The 23,640-nt window shown below is 39.4% G+C and overlaps 1 protein-coding gene across 2 annotated transcripts in view; it reads right to left on the bottom strand.

Moving 5' to 3' along the window:
• Window positions 1-1,279: 1,279 nt before the first annotated feature.
• The window catches only part of HEMGN (hemogen), a 41,929-nt gene continuing 19,568 nt past the window's right edge, over window positions 1,280-23,640 (bottom strand). The window contains exons 1-5 of one of the 2 annotated variants that reach the window (XM_084898755.1): window positions 13,844-13,917; window positions 11,147-11,269; window positions 9,745-9,838; window positions 4,087-5,240; window positions 1,280-2,213 (exon numbers count right to left, since the gene is read on the bottom strand). In XM_084898755.1, the coding sequence (XP_084754881.1) occupies window positions 2,107-2,213; window positions 4,087-5,240; window positions 9,745-9,838; window positions 11,147-11,222 (1,431 nt within the window). In that variant the 5' untranslated portion in view covers window positions 11,223-11,269; window positions 13,844-13,917 and the 3' untranslated portion in view covers window positions 1,280-2,106. Of the gene's footprint in view, window positions 2,214-4,086; window positions 5,241-9,744; window positions 9,839-11,146; window positions 11,270-13,843; window positions 13,918-23,640 lie in introns of those variants that run through there. The other variant, XM_084898754.1, reaches the window with a different exon arrangement.

Here is a 23,640-nt window from a genome sequence, read left to right as displayed (position 1 = left end):
TGAAGAAGCAAGTTTGAGAATTGCTGAGCTATATATACATTGTAAAACTGGCGTGGTAATAGCTGTGTTTGCCACTAGATGGTGGTGCTGTGGAAAGTGAGTCTTCCTCAATGTGTGTGGACAGCAAAATGAGGTATTTATTTGCCTTCCTTGCCTTAAACATTATATATAATGACATTCACACAAAAAAATACATTCATTACCAAGTGTGACAAGTACTGAAATGCAGAGCAGACTTGGAAATACTAATGAAGTAGATTGCTACCTCTTCAAGGTAATGTAACAATCTTAATTTCTTAAGTTTTGGTATGTGGACCATGGTTATAGAAGATGTCAACTGGGTGAAAGGTATACAGGAATATCTGTACTATTTTAGAAAGGTATACAGGAATATCTGTACTATTATACTTTTATGTAATTGTAAAATTATTCCTCAAAAAATCATTTAAAGCAAAATAAAAAAATATACCTATGTCTGGATGTCATCCTAGGCAGGTGAATAGAAGCCCCAGGGAGGTGTCTGGGCATCTGTAATTTCGAAATCTTCCCCAGTGGTTCTTATATACCAAGATGGTTGAGAACCACTTTCTACACCATGAATTCTTGAGAGACTAGGATTGTCTTGTTCTCTACTGTCAGCTACACCTACATAGAAAGCTTCTTAGGCAGTTGTGCCCTTGCTGAACCAAACTTTGACTTCTTCCCACCCAGAATAACAGCCTCCTGCTCCTGCCCCCAGGCTGTCCTCATTTTCAGTTAATCCTGACCATTATCACCAAATAAATTCTCCTAAAATACTAAAACGGCCACTTCATAGTTCAAAAGTCTCACTTAGCTCCCCATTACCTAACAAGTAAGGGATAAACTTCTTAGTTAAGTATTCAAAATTCTGTTCACTCTAATAATACAAGATTTTTAGCTAATAGGCTGCTATTCCACAGGGACCCTGTACTAACTGAACATCTTGAACACTTGAATTCACTCCTCTCTATAATACATTCCACGTACCATAATAATGCTGTTATCCTCACCTATAATATAAACCCTCTCCATCTTTCAAGGCTCCACTCGTATAATTTTTCAGATCACTTCAGCAAAAGAGAGCATTCCCTTAATTGTATCTACTGTTCAAATGGCACTAGCATTTACTATTTTCTTTAGTCATTATTTGTTTCCTGTCTTATTCTCCCATAAAACTAGATTAAACACCTGATGGACAAAGTGTCATAAGTCTTCTAACTTTTGAAATGCTTACCATGATGTATTCCACACAATTAAGTATGTAATAATGATTTAATGTACAAATACAATATATAAAAAAACAGAAAATTCAAATTCAAATACACAATACATTCAGCACTACTAAAGATCTTTGGAGTACCAGAAAGATAAAATTAACTTAAAAAAAAACACCTAAAACCTCAATAAAATTTTGATGCTATTTTTATATCATTAGTTGAACAAAGTTTACAAGTATATTACTCACCCATATTTTAAGTGCTCAGATTTATTAATTTTTCTGCTCTTAAGAATTAATCAAGCCCTAGCTGGTATGACTCTGTAGATAGAGCGACAGCCCATAGACTGAAGAGTCCCAGGTTCAATTCCAGTCAAGGGCACATACTTCATTTGCAGGCTCAATCCCTGGCCCTGGTCAGGGTGCATGCAGAAGGCAACCAATCCATATGTACCTCTTACACTGATCTTTCTTTCCCTCTATCTCTCCCCCTCCCTTCCACTCTCTCTGAAAATCAATGAAACAATATCCACAGGTGTAAATTAAAAAAATAATTAATAAAAAATAATTATTAGGGGTAAGTTAATTATTTAGCCCTCCCCTTTCTCATTTTCATCTTTTCCCACCACTATCCTCACCCCAATATACATATACACACACACACACACACACACACACTGTAGATTATTGTCTATGTAATATAGCCTGAAAAACACATTAGTTTTCTCTTTCAAATAAGGTCTATACATGGAAAAAGAACACACTATTAAAATATTAATGAATATTGTAGAGATTGCTACAATATTTTGAGAGAAATCATGTGGAATAAGATGTGTATTTTGTTTCACAATTGTTATGATTGAGCATTGTTAAAACAAAACATAACTATAGACATCATTTTCTGGGTTAATCTCTTGAGGAACATCTGGAATTGCTGGTGTCTCTGGTTCTTGTGCTTTGGGTTTTTCTTTCATTTCTGTAAAACCAAATAAAATATAAAAAGAGGTTCAATAAATGGATTTGGGACAATTGACTATCCATTTGAAGAAAAACAAAACTCTACCTCAGACCTTGCACAAAAAGAAATTACAGATGAACTAAAGATTTAAATATTAAAATACCATATATGTTGTAGAAATAATAGAATATCCTATAATTTTCAGATTATAAAGGCCTTTCTAAGCAGAACACAGACCAGATATGCTTTCTGGAAAAGATTGACACATTTGAACAACTAAAAACTAAAATTAAAATTTAAATGTCATACACAAGACAAAAAGCACTATAAACAAAGTTAAACCACAAGCAACAACTGGAAAAATATATACAACTTATATGTAAGCAAAGGTTTAATAACTATTATTTAAAGAAATTTTTAATCAGCCAAAGATAGATATCCCAAACCTAAAACAGAACAAGGATTCAAACAGGCAATTCTCAAAAGAAAAAGTTCAAATTCATAATAATTATGAAAAGATGTCAAGTAGCATTAGTCATCAAAAAGGTGGCAATTAAAATAACTGTTTTATTTTTTTTAAACTAGCAGGTAGGCAAAAATTTTTAAAACATTACTTGGAACCCTACTAACCTCATGGTTTTCTTGCACTCTTAAGGAGAAAAAGTAAATGAGCTATCAAAAGAATTTCTTTAGAAAACAATTCCCTGGAGAAAACTATGGTCTGACAATCTCAGCTCATTTTCTTTTTTTTTTTGTTTTTGTTTTGTTTGTTTGTTTGTTAATCCTCACCCAAGGATATTTTTCCATTGATTTTTAGAGAGAATGGAAAGGAGGGTGAGAGATAGAAACATTGACACTTCAATTGGTTGCTTCCTGCATGTGCCCTGACCAGGACTGGGAATTAAGATGCAACCAGTATGTGCCCTTGACTGGAATTGAACCCGGGACTCTTCAGTTTGCAGGCTGACGCCCTATCTACTGAGCCAAACCAGCTAGGACAGCCCATTTTCTTATAGTATAATCTACAGCTTTGTACAGAGAGAATAGAAATTCTCAGTTATGTCCCTGAGGCTTGTCAAATTGAAGAAAGGTCACATTCTTTTCAAAATTCTATACTTAGGAGAAAGCTTTTCAGACAGATAATAAAATAGAAATGGTTTTTGGTAAACATGATAACTTCTGATAACAGGAATCATATTTTACACCTTTGTATCTTCTTTAGTACTGTATGCCATGCATTTACTTGCCTTTTGCTTGCCAGGAAATTTTAATATTCAAGAAAAACTTAATTCAAGTTTTCTTGTAAATCTAAACTTAATTATCCTTTAAAATATTTTCACACACATTATCCTATATTGGGTTTATTTCTTTCACTGGCTAAAGCTTCCCGAAATGGATAGCATGTACAAGCAACTACTATACACACTTATATTTTCAATTATTTTCTTTTAATTCTTTGAAAATGTGCCAGACAGCAGAAACCAGTTTGGCTCAATGGATAGAGTGTCGGTCTGCGGATTGAAGGGTCCCAGTTTCGATTCCGGTCAAGGGCATGTACACTGGTTGCAGGCACATTCCCGAAGAGGGGTGTGCAGGAGGCAGCTGGTCGATGTATCTCTCTCATCGATGTTTCTAACTCTCTATCCCGCTCCCTTCCTCTCTGTGAAAAATCAATAAAATATATATTTAAAAAAAGAAAGAAAGAAAATGTGCCAGACAGACATTGGTTAAATGAAAATCTAGCCAATGATATGGATAACCAAGGACTATGGATAACCAAGGACTGTCGAAGAAGGCTATAAATCACCACTCTGAGGTAGTTGTAACTATTTGATGCTCTAATTATAAATGGAAGCATGTCATTGACTTGTCCCCTATAAACCACCCCTACCTCGAGAAAAAGTATAAACATCCGTAGCATCTTCCTGGTGTGCGTTAGGATCCTGGCCGTGGGGCCCATCTACTTCTTGGGTAGGTTCAGGAAAGCATAAAACAGGCACATTCTTATTTTCGTATGTCTTAGTGGAGAGGTCTTCAGGCCCAGGTGTTTCTTGATGTATTTCGGGTGCACAGCCTTCAGGCCCTTGTTTTTCTTGGTATATTTCAGGTGCACAGTCTTCAGGCTCAGGTGTTTTTTGGTAAATGTATATTTCAGATGGACATTCCTCATGAGCAGGTGTTTCTTGGATTGTCTTACAAGAGAGGGCTTTGGGCACAGAAATTTCTTCATAGGCTTTATGAGAAACATGTTCAGGTTCAACCCTTTCTTGGTATGCTTTTGTAGAAAGGTCCTTAGGCTCAGGTATTTCTTGTTGTATTTTAGGAGGAAAGCTTTCAGTCCCAGCTATTCCTTGACCTGGTTCAGTACTGTCTTCCTTGGGTTCAGCTCTTGTTTGGTGGGTTTCAAGAGTGTAACCTTTAGGCACTTCTGCTTTGGGGCATACTTCAAGAGAGCACCCTTCCATGCCAGCTATGTCTTCATATGTTTTAGAAGGAAGGGCTTTGACTACAGATGTTTCTTGGCACATTTTAGGAGAGAGGTCTTCAGGTTCAGGGATATCATGGCACATTTTGGAAGAATGACCTTGAATTACAGCGATTTCTTGGCACATTTTAGGGGAGAGGTCTTCAGGTCCAGCCATATCATGGCACATTTTGGAAGAAGGACCTTGAATTACAGCGATTTCTAGGCACAATTTAGGAGAGAGGTCTTCAGGCTCAGCCATATCTTGGCCTATTTCAGAAGGGTGGTTTTGAACTGTTGTTTCTTGGTACTCAGAAGAATTTTTCTGACACATAGTGCTTTCTTGACCTGTGGCAGGAAGTTTTTTCTCAGGTTCAGTTCTCTTTGGGGAGGCTACTGAAGGGAGAGCTTCAGTTACACTCCTAGGTGATTCGTTTTCTTTCTCTGTAGGTGCCAGTGCATTCTCCATCATTTCCTTTTCTAATTGTGACTGAGGCTCTACCTTTAGTTCTGTATTTTGTTGGTTCTTTCTGCCTCTTTGATTTCCTTTTCCCGTCCTCTGCCGCTTGTATTTTTTCTCTCTGTGGAGAGATCAGAATTAGCATCAACAACAGGGCTAAAGAATTCAGGTAAGTGGTTGGTAGTAACAGTCCAGGTATCCCACTGCCTTGTTTCACAACCTTTGAACAAGTCACTTTATCTCTCTGTGCTTCAACCTCCATTTGCCAAATGAAGGAGCAGGGCTAGATGTACTCAATTGTCAGGAGAGGAATGTCCCTCAGGAACTTTGTGTCTCTCATGCCTTGCTCACCAGCAAGTGTAGTGTTTGTTTGAAAGCATATACTTCATTGGTTATGAAGACGTATAATTATGCTATAAGTGAATAGATTAGCATTCTGGTTTATACACTAGTCTCTGGGTTTAGTCTGTTTGAGTTAGTCCCGCTATGTCCCGGGTAAACTCATACATTTGTGTTTCTACATCCTCAGTCCAGACACTGCTCCTTGTCTCTGCAATCTGCAGGTGAGTGATGTATATGGCTTGTTTATCTAATACAGTGTCTTGAGCACTCGCTTCGGCACATATACTAAAATTGGAATGATACATAGAAGATTAGAAAAAAAAAAAAGTCAAATGAGATATACTGTAAGTTAGATCACATGCTGCAAAAAAACATTTCTTGAGGTTAAAAAGCCTGGTGGAAAGGCATGAGTGGCCATGTCATGCTTACTGTGAAACAATAGCTAGATTAAAGATCTAAAGATCAAAGCATGTACATGGAAATTGCAGCCAATGACAAATTGTTGGGTACTGCAAATATAACCAAATACAGATGGCTAATACAGATGGGCTCAGAGGGGAGAAAAAAGGTTATAAATAAACACTTCATCATTTTTCTAAACCCATTGAAATTCTGTCCTATGCTACCTGTTCCAAAGAGCCTTCTCTTACAAACCAGAGGGCTGAAATGCTCTCCCTGCTTAACACTCCTTTGTGATTTATTAGGAGGATCATGCTTAAGGCAAGGATCACAGGCTGCCTCAATCCATAGTTATTTCTAGAGAAACATTAAAAAAAAATAAACTAGATATTCTCTAGTGATTAAACCAGTGTCTTTTATATCTTTGTAAGGCTCATAGTTCCCTATACACCTTAAAAATGTATATATACTCTATTTTGTGTGTTTGAAAATTTTCATATTCAAAAAAATTTAAAAACTGCCTCACCAAAACAAGTTTAAAGTCATTATTAAAAGAGTATGTATGCAATAGGATAAGTCAAAATATTAAAAATAAATTAGAAGAAAAGGAAATCTAAAAATGGTGGTATGAAACCTCAACATTTTAAAATATAACTCCAAGTAACCAAGGTAACAAGGTAAATTAAAAAAAAAATCCTTATTGTCAAGTTATCTAAATTATTCAGGAAACACTTTTTCCTAGATATTAAGTCCTAAATATTTTGTTACGTAGATCTCTAAATGAGGAAATCTGAGTAATATAAATGTCCCATATTCTTCCTGGTAGTTTTTAAAAAGATTATGTCATTTATCAGCTACGTGACTGTGGGCAAGTCACTTAACTGCTCTATGCCTTGATTTCTTCATAGGTTAAATGAAATTGTAGAATCTCCCCAACCTCATGTGGTTGTTATAAGAATTGCATGTAATAACTTACTTTAATGAATTATCCAAATATAAAGTAGCACTCTTGTGTTCCTATAGGAAACTTATAGTGCTTCCCATGTGCCAGGCACTGTTTTGAGTAATTTCCTTATCTATATACATATAAAAGGCTGATATGCAAAGTGTTCCTGCAGAAGTTTGACCAGGAGACTTGGCGTTCTATCGCTTGCTATGATGTGTGCTGACCACCAGGGGGCAGCACGGAATGAAGGAAGGCCCCAGCTGGCAGCTGGCAGCTCGCAGCCAGGGAAGGGAGGTCCCAGTGGCAGCCAGAAGGCCCAAATTGGTCCTGATTGCTGGCCAGGCCTAGGGACCCTACCCATGCACGAATTTTGTGCACCGACCTCAAGTTCTTATATAAGGAATAATGATTTCACATCAACTTTTGAAGTGGATACTATTATCTCCATTTTGCAAATGACAGAATTGAGGCCCAGAAAGAGGGAGTAAATAGTCCAAGATCAAATGCCTAGGAAGTAGGGGAGCCAGGCTTCTAATCTAATCATGGCTTTAATAGCCAGGCTCTTAGTCATTACACCTGCTGCTTCTCTCTGGAACTACTAAGGTTTCACTGTGGTATGCTGTAGTGAGAACAGTACTCAGTACAGAAATGTGTCACCAGAGCAAGAACAGCCAGCTGCTAAGAGGTTCACCAAGGTGTCATGTATAATACTTCAGTGACTTCCTCAGCCTTGGCTCCCCAGTGCAACAAGCACAGAAACCCAATTCTACCAGCATATTAAGACTAGCTCCTTTTCTCAGGGGCAGAACTCATCAACCAGCTCAAACAGACTGATATGTAAACCCACAGGCCTATTTTCTAAAATATATATTTTATTGATTTTTTTTACAGAGAGGAAGAGAGAGGGATAGAAAGTGAGAAACGTCGATGAGAGAGAAACGTCGATCAGCTGCCTCCTGCACACCTTCTGAGGATATGCCTGCAACCAAGGTACATGCCCTTGACCAGAATCAAACCTGGAACCCTTCAGGCCCACGGCCAACGCTCTATCCACTGAGCTAAACTGGTTAGGGCCCAAAGACCCATTTTTAAATGAACAGTAAGAAGTGCAAAGTCACACAGCAAAAAATATTTGGGCTGATAAATGAATGCACTCTTTCTCTGTAGCAAGTATTTGGGAAGCCAATTAATGATTAGAAGGTTGCTGGGCAAATATAGAATTCGGAGAGCTAATTGGATACTCTTCAACAAAGTCACCTGCCAGAGGACCCAAGTATAGATGTTTCTGCTAAAAAATAATAAACATATTCCTGGAAAACTTCACTTTCTGAAAAATCATGCACTAAAATGGGAGAAAATGAGCTGGGCCAAATGACTCAAAACCTATGCAACTTTTTCAACACTAGCAGAAACAACAATTGGTACTTGAAGTAATATGGATAGTCCAGACAGGTAGGTAACCATGACTGGAGGCTGCCTCAGGGGATAATAAAAATGCCCACAAACAACCATGTAAATGCAGGTTTGCAGGTGCTGAGATTATGCAAATAAGGGCGGCACTTTGAGCCAGGGAGGTTGTCATTAATTTGAGCATAGGAGGAAGTGCAACCTGCTACCCTTCTCTTGGGGAACAGCCTTGGATGCAGTCTGAAAAGGATCCTGCCTAAGCAGCAGCCACGATAAAGGCTTTTTCCTTTCCTTCTATTCCCAATATTCTGGCTCCTTTGACTAGGAAAAATCATGAATCAACACAACTTCCATATTATACTGACAACATTCTCCTATTTACCGACTGGTAAATGCGAGAATGTATGTGCGGTATTGTAGCAGAAAAGACAAATGCCCTTTTTTAAGACTAGTGCTTAGAACAATGGTTCTCAACTGGAGGCCGTTTTGTTCCCTCTCCACCTGCCCCAGGAGGCATTTGACATGACATTTTTGGTTGTCATAACTGGGGAGAAAAGAGGATTGCTATGGGCCAGGTGTTTCTAAACATCCTCAAGCACAAGACAGCCTCTCACACTAAGAAGTATCCTGCCCACAGTGTCAAGTGATAAAAATCCTGGCTTCAATAGATGCTGTGCTCCTTGGCTCCTTGGTCTCTTATTTTCCATCTCGAAGCTAGAAATGTCCTTTTACAATCATATTCTAAATGGATGCTGTTTGATGCTGCCTAATTTATAATCATGTTCTTGTACTCCCTCCCTGGGGTAACAGACAGGTGACTTAGATGGGAGATTTAAGAACTCCCAAACTATCTTGTCACATCACTCATTTACAGTGTTTTGGTTTCCTTCCTGGAGAATTAATCACTCTATAAGGATTACTAAGGAAGCTTGGAGAACAAGCTAAGAGATTTCTTCAGTGGTGTCCCTTGCTCCCCAAAACAAAATTCTTCTGTGTTTATATTACCAGAGTGGTTGTGCACCAGGCCTCTGTGCAGCATAATTCGATTGCCTGGTGTTTTAACTTAAAGAGACGGGAGATAAAATTCTATTCTTACCACTTTATCAGCTTTATGACTTTATACAAGACATTTAACCCACTGGACACTTGGTTTCCTTTTTTTTTTTTTTTTTTTTTTTTGTAAATAGGGATAACAGCTCCTGATTTACAGGATAGTGGGGATGATAAAATATAGTGTGTGAAAGTGCTCAGCAGTACTTGGCACATAACATTTGCTGGACAAATATCAGCTTCTTGCCCAGCTGGTGGATTGAGCATCGCACCAAGAGGTCACTGGTTTGATTCCCAATCAGGGCACATGCCCGGGTTCGGAGCTCGATCCCCAGTTGGGGACATGCAAGAAACAGCTAATTAATGTTTCTCTCTCATTGATGTTTCTAACTCCCTTTCCCTTTCCCTCTCTATCTAAAAATCAATATAAACGTATTTAAAATATATATCAGCTTCTTTTTCCCTTGTAAGGATACCATACCCAAACTGCCATTGTGACGTTTGCTTTTCTTGTGCTTCAGCTTTTCTTTTCCTGAGCTGCTCTCTGTTTCGCAAACTCCAAGTTCCAATCACTTCTGTAAGATCAAATGAAAGTTATAGGAGATAGCAACAAATTCTGACATTTATCAGCAAGACTTCTATGGCAAAGGACTCTATGCTGGGTGTCTACTTCTTTCCTAGCTTTTTGAGGACAAGGACTCCACCTTATTTATCCTCATACTTCCAAAGAACGCCTAGGATCAACAGTAAACCTTTTAAAATGAAAAGGTCAGTTTTTGTATGTAACTGTGCTACCAACCTATTATTATAATTTCTTCAAAATATTTTTCACATATTGTATACATATAAAAGAAAAAATCAGCCATGTTCTTCCACCTTTAACATTATAACCTTTTTTTCATTTTATTCCTCATACCCATCTAACTCCTATGTTATATAAAATTGTAATGAGACTATACCACAATTTTATCACTTATTCACCAAACATTATATCAGATTGTTTTCCATGATCTGGTCTTCATAATTATAACTTTAATGACTACATGATTCTTAATCAGTTGATGTGTTCTCATTTACCCAGTCTTTCTATTGTACTTGTGTTGAACATTTAGGTTGTTGCCAATTATTTTTTTTTGCCATTGTAAATAAAGCTATAATGAACATACTCATGCACACAGCTCTCTTTTTTCCTTTGGATTTTTTCCATAGGATGATGTTTCTCTAAGTTCTTTGGAATATTAAAGGTATCATTAAAAAAAAAAAAAAAAAAAAAAAAAGGTTCTGGTGCTATCCAAGTTTGAGAAACATCAATGGGTCGCTGATGTAGACTTTCTTAGAACCTGTGGAGTTACAGCAAATTTGCACTGGGAACCCCCCCAAAAAGAGTGTAGGAATCTAGGAGTTCATCAAAACGTCAAAGGGGCCCAAGGCACGAAAACATTAAAAACACTGCCTCAAGGCCTAAATTCTGCAAAACATTTTGAGAAACGCTGTGTTAGGATAGACCCAATGAGTAAACTTAGTGAACCAAAAGAATAAGGACTACAGTTCCTGCTACCTATTGCTATAAACTTCCCAAAAGTTTTACCAAATTTACATACCATAGATACACATGGGTATGTACTTGTTTAACCACAACCATCCAGTATTGAGTATTTTCACTATCTTTCATTTAAATGTATTTCTTATTAATAATTTACTTATTATTTCCTTGTGTTTCTCTGGCTTATTAGAATCCTAGCACTAGAAGGTACCTCATGAAGATATACAACCCCTCCTCCCACCTGTGGTTATAATCATGCCCCTTTTCTGCCAGGTCCATAAAAAAGGGGAAAACAATCATAGCCCCAATTCTTCCCAAAAGCTACAACCTCTTTCATTACCTGGAACGTAGTTTTCTTGGTGAGAATCACGTGTCTGATGCAGTGCCAAACGAGGTTGGTCCTTTCCCAAATCCATCTTGCTGCAATACCTTCCTGCTATTTAGTCCGACTTCCTCAAGCTGCCTTTTTAAAAATTTCAAAAGCAATTAACATCTAAAACACACACACACAAGTTCACTTGTCACTTTACTTCCCGCCTAAAAGTTTTATCTGGTTGAAACACAGCTGCTGGCTACTTCTACTTTCTTTATCACAGTGCACAGGTGTGAGTAGGGGTCATGGCTGCTGCTCTGTCCCCACCCTCTAGCACAGTTGCTAGCTATACAAGAGCCCACAGCCCCAGCCTGGCATGGCACAGCCTTTGGTACAGCAGCCACTTGGTTCTGTATACCAAGAAGTAACGTTGTGTTTTACAGAGGGGGTGGCATAGGTAGAACACTAGGATCTCACCAGATCCACGTCCTAGAACAAGTCACCCACCCCTTTCTATAGTTCTCTTTCCTTATTTGTTAAGTGGGTAAAAATAATTCCTGACTTGTGCACCTCACACAGTTTTTGTGAAAGTGAAAATAATAAATGTGAAAATTATGAAGAGTGCCATATACTTGTGAAATTAATCTTACATTGTTTTTTCCCATGTGGCATTTTTTTTAACCTTAATCTGTTGCAAATTAATGTAAAGTCTTGCTGTATGTGCTCTTATAGAATTAGATTAATAGGCGTAAAGACCTAAAATAGGACAAGCAATCCAATAAAAAAAAAATGGGCAAAGGACCTAAATACTAGCAGACACTTTTCGAAAGAGGACATACAGAAGGCCAAGAGACATATGAAAACATGCTCAAAGTTACTAATCATCTGAGAGATGCAAATGCAAATCAAAATGACAATGAGGTACCATCTCACACCTGTCAGAATGGCAATCATCAACAAATCCACAAACAACAAGTGCTGGTGAGAATGCGGGGGGGTGGGGTGGGGTGGGGTGGTGGTGGTGGTGTGAGCGTAGCGACCTTCGTGCATTGCTGGTGGGAATGCAGACTGATGCAGCCCTGTGGAGAACAGTATTAGTATAGAGTTTCCTCTAAAAAATTAAAAATGGAATTCCCATTTGAACCAGTAATCCCACTTCTAGGAATATGTCCTAAGAAATCAGAAACACCAATCAGAAAGAATCGGAAAGGATATATGCACCCCTATGTTCATAGTAGCACAATTTACAATAGCTAAGATTTGGAAACAGCCTAAGTGCCCATCAGTAGATGAGTGGATTGGTACCTCTACATAATGGACTACTACACTTCTGTAAAAAAGAAGGAGTTCTTACCATTTGCAACAGCATGGATGGAATTGGAGAGCATTATGCTAAGCAAAATAAGTAAATTAGAGAAAGAAATATCACATGATCTCATTTGTGGAATACAATGAACAACACAAACTGATAAACCAAAATAGATCCGGAGAAACATCGAACAGACCATCAAACTTCAGAAGAAATGCAGGGGAAGGGTGGGTAAGAGATCAACCAAAGGACTTGTATGTGTGCATATAAGCATAACCAATGCACACAGACACTAGGGGGGCAGGAGGATGTGCTGGGGGCTGGGAGCAGGCTGGAAGAGGTAAATGGGGGGAAAAGGAGACATATGTAATACTTAAACAAAGAATTTAAATGAGAAAAAAGACCTAAAATAGGAATTCAAAGCAAATTTGAACCCTTTTCTGCTAACCCAATCATTCACAAGTGACTCAAGCTAACTAGTGAAACCCAGTGGTACTCATCCAGGGAAGTAAAGAAGCTTTTCCTAATGAAAACATCACCATGACAGAGGGGCACCGACCAAAGCCGAAGCAGAAGGAATCACCCCATCTCCAATTGGTCACCCCATCTCCAATTGGTCACCCCATTTGTGAAGGCAAAAGCACAGAAAACCACAGCTGTTCACCTAAGGAAGGAACACTGAACCCCTGATACCTGCAGCCAGTCTGGGAGACTTGGGGTTAATATCGTGTCCTGGAGTCATAGAGTAAATTGATGAGAGTTTCAATTCGAGTGTTGTCATATTCCCTAATTCAGTGACCTTAGTCATGGAGCCACTTTATCTCTCGCACATAGGAACAATTCATCAACTACCTCATGGGGTTATTGGGACCACTGAATCAAATAATCAATATAAGGCATTTTATGTGCCTGTCATGTTGAATGTGCTTAATCATTGACTGCTTTTATCTATATACATATAAAAGCCAAGGAACCAGATGACCAGAACAATCAGAATGACCAGAATGACCAGTCGCTTTGATGCACACTGTGGCTGGCCAACCTCCTGTGGTTCCTCCTCCTGCCTTCCCCCACCCGCTGGCCCCAGCCCTAATCGGCCCCTCCCTCCCCATCAGGGGTGGGACCAGCCAGTCAAGATTCTGTGTCCCCTTCCCACCCCACCCCCCGCCAGCCCCTTCCCATGCACGAATTTGTGCACTAGGCCTCTAGTTAATAATAAAAATATAGTAACCAGATTTTGGGAAACCAAGTCAAATTTTCAGAAACAGAAAATTTGAAAGGGATCCTTTATAATATGAATAGGTGCCCCTGCTTCCATAGACTTCTAATGCATTAGAACTGGAAGGGCCCATGTAACCATCTAGTTCCTCCTCCTACTTTGTATACAAAGAAACGAGAACTAAGGAAGGATTTACCTGTCCCAAATTTTCTCGTATTGCCGACAGCACCTCTTACTGATTATAAGATGGGCTATCTTCTTATGCTTGATCTTGCCTGGGTATGAAAATGTATGTGTTATATGAACATACACACTGAAAAGTATTGAAAATTATGTCACACACACACACACACACACACACACAAAACAAAAAAAACCACCGCCAAAACTTAACATGGCTTTTAATTAGCAGATCCTAATGCTTTAGTTTTAAGTTTCTTAGTTCCTCATTCTTTCTCACAAGTCTCTAAAACTTCAGATAAGTTCAGAGAGTCCCTATTCAAAGGAATCCTGAAGGAAATGGAAGGCATGCTTTGTAATCTATCTCTTGATTATTTTTGGATTTTCAGATAAAGGATTTAAAGAAATCAAATGCAAATTAAAAGAAACTTTGAAAATTATAAAATGTCATTTTATAACTTAAATTTGCATTTTAAATATTGTTCTCTCTCTCTTTTTTTTTAAAAATGTTTTAATTCTTACTGGTTAAGTTGTTTCTTATGACAGCTCAATAAAATAACCTTACAGAATACCTCTGGGGCACCTTATAGAAGATGAGGAAGTACTTCTTAAACAGGATTGTCTTGACTTGGAGCTTACAACATCCATGTCAGCGATCCAGCAAACATAACTGAATGCCCACTCTGTCCTACATACTGGGCAAGGCTGTCAAGCCACAAAGATGAACAGATGTAGTCTCTGAGTTCTGTGAACTGCAGGCTCATGGAGAGATATAATCATCTTCATTGTAAGGACATATTTAGGTTCTTTATTCTCTATTGCAACCCTCCAAAGCTGATCCCACCCCTGCCTCATGCTCCCAGTATCTTCGGTAGGAGCAGAATGTGGAGGGACTGTAAGTGGGAGAGGTTTCCATTTAACAGTTAATTAGAGGGCTGTATTGGGTGGAGGAGGGACTTTGGAGCAAATTAGATTGGAAGTTAGGCAAGGTGTCTGGTGTGATAAGCAGGCCAGTGCAGAAACTTGCCTGGGACAGAAATAGCCACACAGTAAGTTTACAAGCCATGGTTCACTGTCCCTTCTCTCTGTAGAAAACTCCAGCGTCACTGGCAGAATGTGAGATGTTAGGCATTAAAGGCTGGATATTTTTAACAAATGCTGCCTTGTTCTCGAGTTATTTGCATAAATTTATGAAACCTCCCTCTAGGCCACAAACTCTTAGACTTGCCTTTCTATCTCCACAGTTGAGTCTGGTGGGAGGCCTGGCTCACAGTAGTCCCCATAAATGCCTCACTCCTGTATGCAGGACCAACTTCCTGGACATACAGACTGTGAAAGTACCTTATACATTCAGAGGGGCTGATGCAACTGTAACCTAATGCTAGTAATAACATCATCTGTTCCAGAACTTTCTACCATCATTCACTGGCACTATCCTATGTGTTGGTTATATAGCAGTTGAGACACAAAGTCCTGTCCATACAGAGCCTACAGTCTAATGGGAAGAGATAAACAATATGCAAATAAATAAAATACAGTACATATCAGATGGCGATGAATGCTTTGGAGAAAAGTGAGCAGGGAAGGACTGGATGAGGAATGAGGGTGAAAGTTGATGGTGGTTGCAAATCAGGTACTCAGGGAAGGACTGACTGATGGGGGACAGTTACGTAGATCTGGAGGAGATGAGGGGCCATCCAGACTGATATCTGGGAAGGCATTCTAGGCAGAGGGGAGAGGGGCACCACCCAATGGTGAGGGTGTGGTAGGAGGCTCGGCTGATACCTCCTGTGGGGATTTCTCCTCTGATTGTGATGCATAGTGATTGGATGACTTTTAACAGAGGAGTGATGAGGCTTGGCTTATATTTTGAAAAGATTATTCTGGCAACTGTGTGGAGAACAGACCCCTGGGCACAGGGGAGGAGGTGGAAACAGGGAGGTGACTTAGGTTTTGCAGTAATCTGGGGGAGAGAGTTGGACTGTGATGACGGTGGTGAAGCGGTCAATTCTGGAGCAGCTTACAAATTGGACATGGAGAGATACAGTAAAAAACGATGGCAAGGGTTTTTGGTCTGAGCCACTGGAAGGATGGAGTTACCATGAAAGGATGAAAAAGAGTAGGAGGAGCATGTTTGCAAGAGATGATCGGGAGTTTCTTTGGACGTGCTAATAGATTAGGGAGAAAATAGCAGAGGAGCAGCCAGTAGGCAGAGGAAAACCAGAGAAGTGCAGTGCCCTGGAAGCCAAGTGAGAAAATGTTTCAAGGAAGAGGGAGTGATCAACTGAGTCAAATTTTGCTAACAGGCAGAGGAAGGATTGAGAATCGTCCTAACAATTTAATTCAATTCATTATAGTCTGTAGAGCTCCGAGGAGTTTTAATTTAGTTGGTCAGGGTATAGATAGGACTAGCTACAGCGGCCACGTAAAATAAAAATGCAGAGTTCCTCCTTCAAAAATTAAGAATTTCAAGACAGCTACAGAAGAAAATTAAGCCCAGCACAGGGACCTACTTGCATAAGTGTTTTACTGGATCCTTTCAGTAGACTTAGGAAACATTTTTCAGAGCAAGCCTGGTGCTCGGGCTGCTTTGTCTGTGGAGTAGCCCATTCTTTGTCTCACTGCTTCACTAATAAACTCACTTTCACCCTAAACTGTACTTATTTATTTATTTATTTCAGTTCACCTTAAACTCTTGAAAAAGAGAAAAGACACTGGTGCTCAGATATAGAGTGATTTGACTAAGGTCACAGAGCTAGACTGGTAGTTTGAGCCTGGAACCTGAACCATCAACCTCCAAGTCTGGCCTTCTTCCTACCAGCCCAAACTAGATATTGAGGGAGATTGCTTTCCTGCCTCCTGACCCATCTGGAGTATTGAGGCCTTGCTCATGCACCTCAGGGGCCTGGTTGAAATGGAGGAAAGATGTGAGAGGGGAGGAAGCACATTGCTAAGTACTTCTGTCCTAGGACTCTTTACAATGGGTTGGAAAGGGAGCACTGGGTACCACTATTTAAGTCACAAACATGACCTGATAAAAGAGCCCCAGACCTAATGTAGTTTTAGGCCATTCTGATAAAATTATAGCGGCCCCAAACCAAAGAGGTCAGAGTTCTGCAAAACTTTGGATTGTCATACCTAGAGTGCTTCACTGTGAAGATCAGGTGAATGGTATTTGAAAACATCCTATAAATAGAGCCAGGGGATCTGACTAACTTGGGGGAAATTGCTCAATTCCTTCAGATCCTATTTCTTCCCTTGTAAAAAAAAAAATACCTCACAGGGATTCTGTGAGAATACAAAAGATCATGAGAGGTGGGTGTTTTTTTTGTTTGTTTGTTTGTTTTTAAATAAAATAAAAGCATTATGCAGATAGAAGTGCCATAAACTTGGATGGTGTTAATAGTATCGTTAGAATGTCCTAATGATACACCTGGGCATTTTTCTTGAGGGCATCTGGTGGAAAAGACAAGAAGGGGAAGAGATTGTACACTTCTTTTTCTCAGTATTCCTTCCTTGCTAAAATAGTTTTTCAAAATGTTTGAATTCTTTTCAAAGGTGGGTCTAGCTTTGTTTTTCCTAAGTGGGGAAGAGGGTTTCTTGTTTCCCTCTCAGTCTGTGGATGCATGATAAATGAGGCTGTCTCTGCTAAAACAGATGCTGCTGTGCACATACAGATAACATGTTCTCACACTTCAGAATGTCTGTAACCTGACTTCCAATCTAGTTTGTTCCAAAGTCCTTCCTCTGGCCTCCTCCACTGAAGCTACTTTCTATTTCTTAATGTGTTTTAATGTGTAGACACATTTGCTTCTCTAGATAAACATTAGTGGTGGTTATTTTTTCTGGGGAAGAACAATCTGCTCTCATCTTGAGCCTCCATCACATCTTTATCCTTTCATTCCTGAACTTCATGAACTGACAATGTACTCTCAGTCTACCTCTTTTTTCCACACTATTTCTTTTTTAAAATCCTCACCCAAGGATATGTTTATTGATTTTAGAGAGAGGATGGGAGAAAGAGAGAGAGAGAGAGAGAGAGAGAGAGAGAGAGAGAGAGAGAGAGAGAGAGAAAGAGAGAGAGAGAGAGAGATCAGTTGCCTCCCATATGTACCCCGATTGGGGATCAAACCTGCAACCTTTTTGTTGTACAGCAGTGTTTCCCAAAGTGTGGTACGCATACCCCCAGGGGTTCGGGAAGAGTTTGGTGGGGGTACGCGTTGTACCGGAGTTTGGTGGGGATATGCACTGCACCGTGCTTAGCTGCGCCTAATTCTACGTTCTCATGAGTACGAGGGGTACTCAGTGTTACGAAAATTATAGAAGGGGTACACATATGTCAAAAGTTTGGGAAACACTGGTGTACAAGATGACACTCCAACCAACCAAGCCACTTGGCCACGGCTTTCCACACCTCCTTCATTCCTTCATATCTGTACCTAGTTTTTTCTTCCACATTCTATTCTCTCATGAGTCATCAATGGTTTCCTAAAGGCCAAGTCCAGTGGTCCTCAGTTCTCTCTCTTTGACCTTGCTGTAGCTCATGACTCCTCTGACCATGGCCACCCTCCTTGAAACCTTCCCAGCTGTTGGCTTCTATGGTAGTGTATTCTTTGTCTCTCTCCCCCTTCCTCATCCCTCTTCACAGGCTTCTTTCTCATTCCTCTAGATGTGGGAGGTATTTCCCAAGTAGGATGCCTGATCCTTTTCTTTTTATACTCTCACCCTTAGACATTGATCCAACTGTGGCACACCTTTAACTATCACCTCTATGAAGATATACTCTAAGTAAATATCTGAGTTCTAAGGTCACATTTTAAATGGACTCTCTGGTTATCATTCATCATCTGAATATACCACTGCACCTTAAAATTAGCACAGCAAAAAACCAAATATCTCTTCCCCTAAAACCAGTCCCCTCTGTGTTTTATTTGTGCTAGAGTAGTTGCACCATGCTCCCAGTCGCCTAGTTCCAAGCCTTCAGAATTGTCTTTGACTCTGCATCCTCACTCTGCTTCTCACCTCCAGCTGGATATAGTTCTTTGAGTTCATTCTTCCCAGTGTCCTACATGCTCATCCCTCTTTTCTGTCCTATACTGTCATCCGAGAGGGGACCTCAATTTCTTATTGGAAATATTGGAAAGGCTTCCTAAATGGTGTGTCTGCTTTCATCTCTGTTCACCTCCTTAGGCCATCATGTACAAACAACCAGAACATTCCCACCATAGCTAGTTCTGAACTGGTCACTACCCTATTTAGAATCCTGTAAAGTCTCAGGGTAACTGGCAGAATAAAGACTAAATTTCTTGCCTGACTGGTGTGCATAGTGGTTGAGTGTCGACCTGTGAAGCAGGAGATCACAGTTCTATTCCCAATCAGGGCACATGCCTGGGTTGTGGGCTAGATCCCAAGTGTGGGACATGCAGGAAGCAGCTGATGAATGATTCTCTCTCATCATTGATGTTTCTATCTTTCCCCCTCTCTCCTTCTCCTCTCTGAAATCAATAAAAATATATAGTTCTTAAAAAGACTAAATTTCTCAGGCTGGCATTTAAAGCCAACTTTCCACTATTCTCTAACATCACTTTTCTGAAAATAGCCAATATTCCAATTTAATAGTGTTACTTACCCACCCTACTTGGTCTTGACTTCTACCACCCCAGTACCTTTACTCACACCTCCTGGCTGTTTGGTGCTCTCCCCTGGTATCTGCCCATCCAGAGAGTGAGTGCCTCCATCACAAAGCCTTTGATGATGATAACAATGATGCTAATGATATGTCAGCCACTCTACAAACACATAATGGGTACCTGACATTTTACACACATCATCTCATTTAGTTCTTCCAACTAGTATTATCTCTATTTTACTGATAAAGAAATTATTGCTTAAAGAAGTTAGATTACATTCCAAAGTTACATGGGCTTATAAGTACCAGAGTTAGGGTTCAAAACCAAGACTGTCTGACTTTAAAGTTCATAGATTTAACTATCTGTTCTACTACCTTTTCCTACCTTATAGTTTTCTGAGCATTCTTGATCTGAGCTTCTTGTATGGCAAATATTACTTCATTTTTAAATTTTATTGTTCACACATACAGATCTTTTCTACAATATTTATTCAGCAAACTTTTATAGAACATTTATTTGCTAAGAATTAGAGACATAGAGGAGAATTAAACAGAAGTCCTTTCCTTCAAGGAACTCAGTCTAATTGAGGATGGTATACAACAAGTAAATGTGAATTTAGAATATAATACAGTGTGATAATTTTAACATCAATATTTAATATAAATTTTAATATTAATATTTTCAAATGTTCTGAGAGTAGAGGTGAAGTACTTCATTTTGCTGCCATGTAAGTAGAAAGATAAGGGCTATAATTCTATTTATTCATAACTGCATTAGAATTATTCTGCTTAGAATGTCAACAAGTAGAGTTAGGAAACTGAAGAGCATATATACATACATGTATATATTATATCCTTTATAACAAAAGGCTATTATGCAACTTGTCATTTGTTGATTTATTGATGGTTGCCATTCTGACAGGTGTTAGGTGATAACTCATTGTCATTTTAATTTGCATCTCTCTGATGATCCTGCCATGGCCACCCACCATGTTTGGCGTGTACCCTCTATTGATCAGCACATGTCATAGCGACTGGTTCTGTAGTTGTTTGGGTGTGCTGCCATTCGGTCTAGTTGCATCATAGCTACTGGTCATTATGGTTGTTATGGCCGTTATGGTTGCTGGCTTTTTATATATATAGATAATTCATATAGTCTTTACAACATTCTTTACGATGGGTCCTATTGATATCTCTGCTTTATAGATGAAGAGACTGAAGCACAGGCATTGAATCTGCACACTAAGTCACATACTAGTAAGTGGCAAAGCTGGTTGGTTTCAATCTAGGAGGTCATATGCTTAAACTACCTTTCTCTCCTACCTCTAGTTCTACTTCTTTTATATTTAATGAAATAAGGTAGTAATATATTATCCTTTCCAATCCCTTCTCTCTCCTTTCTTCCTTTTTTCCCTCTCCCTCTTGCTCTTCCTTTTTCTTCAATTTGTTGACTACCTACTCTGTGTTCCAAACTGTGCAGGGTCCTATAGAAACAAAGGCAAATATAAAAAAAAAACAGCATACAGAGAAAATTAAGGGAACACAGAGAAGGAACATCTAACCAAGACAGAGAGATGGGGGGGAGGGGGAGGTCAAAGAAGTCTTTCTGGAATAGATGATCTTTAGCAGTTTTCAAGGGTGAATAGGAATTAACTACTGAGACACAGCAAGGCTAAGAGGAAAGAAAAACATCTAAGTTCTGGAGTCAGAGATAAGTTAATTCAAATCATGTTCTGTGTGACCTTGAGCAAGTTACTTAAAATTCCAGCCTCATTTCCCTCACACAGAATGGACAGCGTAACACCTACCTTTCATGACTATTATGTGAATTAAGAATGATGACTATGTATAAAAAATGCTCAAAATCATTGATCATCAGAGAGATGCAAATTAAAATGACAATGAGTTATCACCTAACACCTGTCAGAATGGCAACCATCAACAAATCAACAAATGACAAGTGCTGGTGAGGATGTGGAGAAAAGGGAGTCCTAGTACACTGCTGGTGGGAATGCAGACTGGTGCAGCCATTATGGAATTTCCTCAAAAAAATAAATATGGAACTGCCATTAGACCCAGTGACCCCACTTCTGGGAATATATCCTAAAAAAACCTAAACACAAATCAGAAAGAATGTATGTACCCATAAATTATGCTCATAGCAGCACAATTTAGAATAGCTGTGGTGTATTTATACCATGGAATGCTATGCAGCAGTAAAAAATAGAATCTCTTACCCTTTGAGACAGCATCATGGTAAGTGAAATAAGCCAGTCAGAGAAAGATAAGTATCACATGATCTCACTCACATGTGGAATCTAAGTAACAAAATAAACTGATAAGTAGAGTGGATCAAGAGACATGGAAGAGTGCAGAATCTCGGAGAGAAGGAGCAGGAGGGTGGCTAGGTGGGAGGTTGGCCCATCCTGTTTTTGCTATTTCTTCACCCATTGGAGTTTTAGTTACTCTGGCATAGAATATGTACTAAAACCTAATGATGCTTTAATACCATTTGGAAACTTCAACTCCCCGTTTCCAGCAGATTTTATCCCCTTGACTTAGAATTTAAAGTTAGAACAACCTAGATCATTTCCTGCCTGAAAGAAACCACTGCTGAGGAATTGTAACCTTCCACATGGTTCAGCACCCCAGTGCCTGCTGGAGCCCATGGCACAAGATATACAGTCATCGCCTGAACCAATCAAGTTAGAGGTGCCTCTGGCTAGAACTGCTGCCACTAGGTGGATGTCAATGGCAACTGCACCATTCTCACCTGTCAACTAGGTCCTGAGTTTTGGCTCTAGCACTTGCCCCATCCTCTCTTGCCCGCATCCCTGGAGGCAGCTTACTTGCTCCCTAATTCTCTGACATGTGTTCCCCCTCCAAGTCCTCCTCTGGGTAAATTAGGACTGGGGATGTTTGCATACTAAACACTTAGCTAATTGACATTCTGTCACAATCTGTTCAACAAATGGTAAGCTGTGTGTGTGTGTGTGTGTGTGTGTGTGTGTGTGTGTGTGTGAGCGCGTGTGTGTGACACACTCTGGTTATATTTTTAGCCAGGTTGGGGAGGGAAGGAAATTTAGTCACTTTAGCAGGCAGAAAATGTATTGCCAGGTCTTTTTTGCCTGGCATTCTCTTAAGTGGCTGTGAGCACTTTTAACAGATGGAGCTCAGGATATGCTCAGATCTGATTTTATCAGCATATATCCTGGGCAAGTTCTACATGAGGATGAAGACTTCCTTTGTGCTTTTTAATGTTCTGCATTGTCACCATTTATTGTTAGTACTCTCATCTCATTTCAAGGAAGCCTGCCTGGCTCAGCCATGACAGACACCTTTGTGGGAGTCACATAGCAAAGACTGATGCTCCACTGGAAAATATAAAGAAGGGGGCAGGCCTGGTCTAGCCCTTTGTAAAAGCCCCCTCCCCACCAACAAAAGCACATCTTATTCTAACATTTAAGTGTCAGCATGTTCTTGGTAATCAAGAGAGAAACTAAAACAAACCCAGACAGACTAGCCATCCTCAACGATTGCCAACAACACCCAGAACTACCCATAATTCTTCAATCTGAAGGGCCTTGGACTTCTTGATAGGATATTATTCAAATAGGATGCTATATGTTATTATTACGCAGACTTTATCATTAAAATTAGACACTGCACTTCACTTCTCAGGAAACGTTAATAAACACAACTACCACCCTGAAGAGAGTGTGGTTAGTGGATAGAGCCTGGACTCTTGGATCAGAAGATAGGTAGGGTATCTATTTTCACAGAGCACCTATTAGCTCCTGTTTTTCCCCAATTCAGATGGGCAAGGAGGCTAGGGAGACTCTCGTCAAAGTAAACTTAAATAACTTGGTCAATTCCAACCAAGGTAGACATTTTCCATTCTAGAAAATTACACGCCTACCCTGACCTATGAAAAATTCCATTCCCATTGCCCATTAACAAATATGGCACCCAAGTGGATTTAGTCATTTCTCTGAGGAGGGACAAATAGAGTGAACCTTCACTAATCTAGTCAATTTAATTCTCCTTTAGTGGGAATTAAATTAAGATTTCAATAATACATGATGACAGTTCTGCTTTCTAGACTTATAGAGAAATTATGCCTCTAGCTCTAAATCCTAGTTATCTCTGGCAGGAAATGAACAACTGACGAAGTAATAGAGCTG

The sequence above is a fragment of the Pipistrellus hanaki genome (genome assembly GCF_964339955.1).
Source record: "Pipistrellus hanaki genome assembly, chromosome: 11".
Taxonomy (NCBI): Eukaryota; Metazoa; Chordata; class Mammalia; order Chiroptera; family Vespertilionidae; genus Pipistrellus; species Pipistrellus hanaki.
Note: the sequence above shows the minus strand (reverse complement) of the source record. Positions and strands in the feature narration are given on the sequence as shown.